Source organism: Lipotes vexillifer, unplaced genomic scaffold (genome assembly GCF_000442215.2).
Source record: "Lipotes vexillifer unplaced genomic scaffold, Lipotes_vexillifer_v1.1 scaffold269, whole genome shotgun sequence".
Taxonomy (NCBI): domain Eukaryota; kingdom Metazoa; phylum Chordata; class Mammalia; order Artiodactyla; family Lipotidae; genus Lipotes; species Lipotes vexillifer.
In genome coordinates this window covers 532,889-539,423 of record NW_006799885.1, presented here as the reverse complement: position 1 = coordinate 539,423, position 6,535 = coordinate 532,889, and the positions used below count along the sequence as shown (strand labels likewise).

The 6,535-nt window shown below is 40.2% G+C and overlaps 1 protein-coding gene across 1 annotated transcript in view; it reads left to right on the top strand.

The window, feature by feature from the left end:
- SLC10A7 (solute carrier family 10 member 7) overlaps positions 1 to 6,535 on the top strand; it is a 263,505-nt gene that overhangs the window by 221,390 nt on the left and 35,580 nt on the right. Inside the window, exon 10 of the mRNA XM_007472000.1 lies at positions 2,329 to 2,402. Within this exon, the coding sequence (XP_007472062.1) occupies positions 2,329 to 2,402 (74 nt within the window). The remainder of the gene's footprint in view (positions 1 to 2,328; positions 2,403 to 6,535) is intronic.

Below are 6,535 nucleotides of genomic sequence, written 5' to 3'. Positions count from 1 at the left end.
TGCGGTACGCGGGCCTCTCACTGTTGTGGCCTCTCCTTTTGCGGAGCACAGGCTCCGGACGCGCAGGCTCAGCCGCCATGGCTCATGGGCCCAGCCGCTCCACGGCATGTGGGATCTTCCCGGACCGGGGCACGACCCCGTGTCTCCTGCATCGGCAGGCGGACTCTCAACCACTGCACCACCAGGGAAGCCCTAAACTAGCATTTTTAAACACTTGCTATGTGCCCAGTTCTTAACAGACATTGGCATTTATCCTCACAATGACCCTAAGAGGCAGACAGTATTATCCCCATTTTATATCCAAGCAAAAGGATGGTCTGGATTTAAATTCCAGTGTGTTTCCTGCACTGCCTGTGCTCTTAAGCTGTTAGGAGGGAATATTTCTTAGAAATTACCAGTTGACAAGTTCTTTTAATTCTATCTTCATGTCTCTCACCACCAGCTCCTGTACTCACTGTGATTCTTCAGGCCCTCATAGCTTTCTGCTCCCTGCCTGGGCTCGTCAACTTCAGCCTTATACTGGGCTGTGTGACGACTCTTCCTTAAGAACGGGTCTGACCATGCCATTCTACTGTCCCATGTCCTTCAGTAGTTCCCCTTATCCTATCTTATGGAGTCCACGCTCCTGGACGTGAGCGAGTGCCCCTGCACACAAGTCAGCCTGGAGAGTCTGCGCTTTGCCAACTGCCTCCTGCACTTTCATGCTTCTGTTCTGCTCTCCCTTACCTAAAATCCGCATCTGCGCATGTCTAAACCTGTTCTTTAAAGCCCAGCTCAGTTGTAATTTCCTCCAAGAAGTTCTCTACAGGCTTCATCATCATCCCCTACCCCGCTGCCAAGCTTGAGATCATCCTCCCCTTCAGAACCAAAACATCCTCTCTAGATACTCTCTCTCTCTTTCTCTCTTTCTCTCTCTCTCTCTCTCTCTCTCTCTCTCTCTGTCTCCCTCCCTCCTTCTCTTTCAACTGAGGTGAGACACCAAAAATTCAGTTTGGAAAGATGTTATTAAAAAAAAAAAAAAAAAAAACGGCTGCAGGTAAGACTGGTTAGGAAGCATGAGTTTACATGATTTTTCGAAGGAGAGGAGACTAAAGGGCAATTTAAATATTCTCTTAACATATGTACGGAGGAGCAGGTGGTGGAGGAAAGAGAGGGTCCTGCTCCCCTCCAGTGAGTATATAACAAATAAACAGGATGTGGGATCTGCTGAGGGAAGCTTTTTCTCCCAGTGAAAGTTGTATATAAGGATGAGGTTACTAAGGGAAACGGTGGGGTCTCTTTCTTTAGAGATCCTTGACAACTGGATAGATCGTTACATCTACAACTGTATGCATGCAGTCGGATTCTAGAACATTTTTCCGTTTGCTAGCCCTCTTGTCTGAGTTCAGGGCGGGAATGAACAGACTCACTATATCTTCAAACACTGATCCTGCAGGAAGGAATAGTTTCTAACATATCAAGGATGCAATAATACTACTTACATTTCTAACCTTTTTTGTTCCTGGTTCTCTAAATCTTTATGATCTAAAATAGGAAATCTGAATATGATATTCACCAGTACTGATCCCCATAACATTTAATGGATTTTGACTACGCAAGATTTTTTTTATCCTTAACATATTATATAACAATAAAACAATAGCAGTTAAGCGCAGGCACAGGAGCCAGACTTGATTTAAATCCTGGCTCTCTCACTTCCTAGCTATGGGGTCCTGGGTAGGTTACATAACTTCTGTGTGCCTCAGTTTTCTCATCTGTAAATAATGATATTGTATTGCCTACCTGATAGGGTTTTTATCTTTATATGCAAAGACCTTAAGGGAATACCTGATACATAGTAATGGACAAAAATTGGTAATTTATTATTTTTACTAAAAACATATGATGTTAAACCTTGGTTCATACCGTGTATTTCTCAAAGGCCGTTGTTTGCTGCCAAAGGGATGTGTTGCTCCTTGAGGGAAGCCTTTTTGAAATACATTAACTCTTTTCAAGCCACTGGGTTAAAACCAAGTGATAGCCTAGTGACTGAGCTAACTTTCCTTGCTGCATGATTTTTATAAAGTCTTGTGCCACAAGATGATTACATATGTGATTTTAGAAGACCTCCACCACACATTTTTAAGACTGTCTCCTTTTCATTGATAAATGACTTAGAAATTATTCTCTAAAAAGAAATTTGGGCATTTCTGTACATTTGGGTATAGAATTACTTCTGTCACCAGGACTGATCAAAGGAATGTTAGCACAAAGGTAGGTACTACATTTGATTGAGGATGTATTAAATATGCTTTTTATTTGTAAAACACTTTTTTCTTTTGCCACTAGGAATAATTCAGGTTTCACACCAGCAGACACTGTGGCTGTCATGTTCTGTTCTACACACAAATCCCTCACATTGGGTAAGTGACCCACAGACTTAAAAACCAACTTAATATTACCCTCAGATAATTGCATCTTATGATTTTGAAATTCAAACAACTCTTCAAATTAAGTGGAATGGGGGTGTTTTCCACTCTGTGTCCTAAAGAACAATAGCAAAGTGAGGATGGGTCATAGCTTTGAAATACCATCACTGGACTGAACCCATTTTTGAGGGGCTAAATTTAATAGTGCAGGATTTATCTTTAATCATGTTTTCGATTCTCATCGAAGATTTTCAGTGTAGAATGTTCATGTTAAAAGTCTGGGGGTGTGTAGTTGGGGGCGGGGGGTGCAATGAGCACAAACTTGGTTTTGGAAGGCTCTAGAGTGACCCCTGGGAAATGTCACCTTATATTTTCTGGAAGCTTGGAGCAAGGTGGAAATAATGTTATTACTCTAGTTTGATATTGACATTAGTTTGAAATTCATTTCAGAACGTTATTTCTATAAAGAAACACAACATAGTTATCATTAACTCAATCTGATCAGCACCTAAAATGAAATAAGTACATATTTAATGGACAAAAATAGATGAAGAAAAGTGCTATTTTCTACTTAGCTTTATCCAGTTTAATGACATTATCCCAATAACCTGTCCCGACATCTGGAATCCATGTTTCTACTCATTAAAAGTCATTAAGTAATGAGAAACTTTATTGAAATATACATCATTAACAAACTCCTTGGGGTAGTAGGCACATTGTGGTAAAACTAGTTTTCAAGATTCCATTACACTTTGACCTGTGACTGACTAAAGAGAATGACATTGCTCTAAGTCTGCTCGTGTTAAAGTTCAGTCTGTAAACTAGGAAACAAAGAGATTTCATAATGGTTTTACTAGCCCCAAACATATTTGTCTGACAGAATTATTTTAGTCTTGCAGAGTTTGGGAAATGATTTAGAAATTGGACATACTCTTAAAGAAGCAATTGCTAACTAAGGGTTCAGCTTATTTGAAGAAAAAAAATATATATACTGTCCATACGTTGCATTATGACTGTTAGGTTTTCTTTATACTCATCACCAAATAGAATTTGAAAGAGCTTTTTGGAAGCCACATTTCAGTCCTGATTTTGTGATCCTGGACAAATCACTTAAGCTCCCTGAACCTTAGCTTTCTCACTTTGTAAGCCATTTTCTTACTTTTTCTTAATTCTTAAGGCTGCTGTAAAAATTAAAGATAAAATTTGTTAAGTACCCAGCACAGGACTTGTACCTAATACAAGTCAGTACATGACAGAATGTGTTCAGTAATTGTGCTGTGTGTGGATTGCTGTGGACGAAATGAGAGTGCCCACCTAGAGAGCCTGGTGTGCTGCCTGGCACATAACACATACCCTTAAAGTAGCAGCTGTTATTAGTTATTATTAACTGTATTGGTTATGACGGTATTACCATTCCCAGGGTTCCAGTCCCCTGACCCCAGTCCTGTAGATGTTCATGTAACAGGTGTGGTTTAACTGTTGACCTCAGAGAAGTCATCTTGCACTTCCTCCTTCATGCGGTCGTTGTGATGTGATGCCCGGTGCTCCAGGTCTCCTGAAAAGGAAGGGGCTGTTAAAAGGTAGGGAGGCCAGAGGCAGACGCTGCCAGGCACCTCAGAGGTCACGAGTCAGGGACCAAATGAGCCTGTGTCGTTAGAGCAGATGCTGAGTCCTGGCTGCACCACATATGCTTCCGCATTTCTGCAGTGGCCTTTCAAACCTGCCCCACCCCTAGGATTTGCTTTCGTCAGGACAACCAAAATGGGTTGTGTTTGTTTCTCCATGATTTTCTCCTGTGCTTGGAGCTGGCGATGGTGAACAAAGCTCTACCCGAGAAGCATACTGCACCGGGCTTTTCTTTTCTGTGAGCAGAATACCTACCCATCCTATCTTTCTTATTTTCTTTTCATTTTTTTAATCTCAAAGCCATATCCTTCTGTCCTTGATGCTTTCTAATTTTCAGGCAAACAGGTGCTCTGAACATCGATCAAAAGTAGCTGTTGTGCTAAAAATGTTTGGGTTCACTTGGACTTCTGCTTTTGCACTTTGCTTTTGCAATGTTCACCCATGAAATATATACTCGGGTCCTCCAATAAAATACTAATGTGGTATCTAAGTAACCATCGTAGTGTAAATCCTTAGTTATTTCCATAACGTGGTAGACCTATGCTTTCTTGGAATTGCAAGACCTAAATATTCATCCTGACTCTTCCACTGAGACATCCCCAGGCCTCAGTTTCCGTAGCTCTTAGATTAGGGAATTTTACTTCAAGCTAGGCTATTCTATCATGCCTGGATCAGACCTGACTTCCTGCCTGCAATCTCCTAGGTAGCATTTATAAAAATGACCTCTTTGCTGCTTCCTTATCTCAGTGAGATGGCACGGATCACCCTTGTCCCAGGAGCACCCTGATTTCTACATACAGCAAGGGGTGTTTGGGTCCTGTTGCTTGAATGGACTTGTTAAGCCCTATAAATTTAGTGTATCAGTTTTCACAAGATCCAATTCATGTTTCTGTCTACTGGTGACCTGACATCTCTGGTACAGAGGATATGCCTGGTAGCGACCTGAGCTACAGGCCGATAATTATCCTAATGGAACTTCTCGTCTGCATAGCAATGAAAGAACATCACAATAAGTGTGAAGAATTCATATTCCAGAAAGCAGGGGGCAAATTTCAGGTAATATCACTCAGAGTTATATTTCTCTTACTTCAAGATGAAACACAACAGATTAAAATGCATCTATTTGGCATGTAGAAAATATATCTATCCCTTTTGTGATCACTGTCAAAATATTTCTTCTAGTGATTTTAAACACACACACACACACACACACACACATAACATCTCAAATAGAATACATTAAGAAAGCCCTATGAAATAACACTTTTTATTATTATATCCAGTATTTGTATTTAAGAATAAATTATTGTGGGCCCGGTGATACCCAGGTAACTAATGAAGCGAAGATGAAAACTCTGGCTTTGAGAAGCCTTCTGAAAGTTCTCTTGTACATACACTTGAAATTTATTTTATTGTTCTTGCTTTTGCCCTGTCTCAGTCTCTTCAATGTACTTGCATCTACACACATGCTGAATTTGATTCATTGCTTTTATTAGCGCATTTGCCATTGATAGATTAGTTCTTCGTATTAGTAGTTTTTCTCCTGATTGATTGCAGATGAAGTGACTATTTGACCTTTAATTATGAGGCTTCCTATTGAAAATGACATTGAGCTATGGCTTCACATAATCCATCTGGAAAACCTGACATGATGCCATTCCCTGGAGTTCGTTCAGGAAGAAAGCGGAGGCCTGGAGGAAGTGCAGAGCTTTCACTGTGCTTCTCCTGAAACAATACTACCGGGCTTGTTTGCTGCTCTCCTGTAGTTGCACCTCAGGGTTGGAGATAATTATATTTTGTCAAGACAGCATCACTGGCTGTGGGTTGCTCCAAAAGCCATGAACTCTCCCAAATTGTTTTCTAGTTTGATGGTGATTTTTGTGTAATGATGAGAAGATATTTTACATAGCAGAGGTGGGAGAACAGCTTGCACCCTTGTTACCAATGGTTCAGTGCTCACTCAGTCAATAGAGCTCATCACAAAAGAAATTCGATCTGAGGGACCCTGTGGAATTAGTATTTTACTTTGATTTTATTTATCTTTTTCTCTTGAGTGTTCAAATCACTTTGGTATCTAGAGTTCTAATATATATAGAAAGCTTTCTCACTATTCCTAGAAAGAGAATGTTTAAGGATATTTGAGATCCTTGAGTGTATGTTTATATTAGTTTTTCATGTTTCCAAATGGCAAAATGAAAGCGTATACTCCTAGAGCATGACAACTGGCAATCAGTTGTGAGACCAGTTGTTTGTTTCCAAAAGCTTTTCTGAATTGAAAGAATGCTCTTTAAGTTTTAAATAGAGTGTCGTGATCAATGTGTATTAAAAGTCCACTATGGGTCTTACCATTTATAGACATTTGTGTACAAAGACCAATCAAGGCATCTTTTCCTCACATGGAACTTCATTATGAGTCTACGCTTGCAGTTACACAGCTGAGCTGTGATAAGAAACTATGCGTTAAGCAAAAAGCATATAGCTTTTTGATAGACATAGGATTC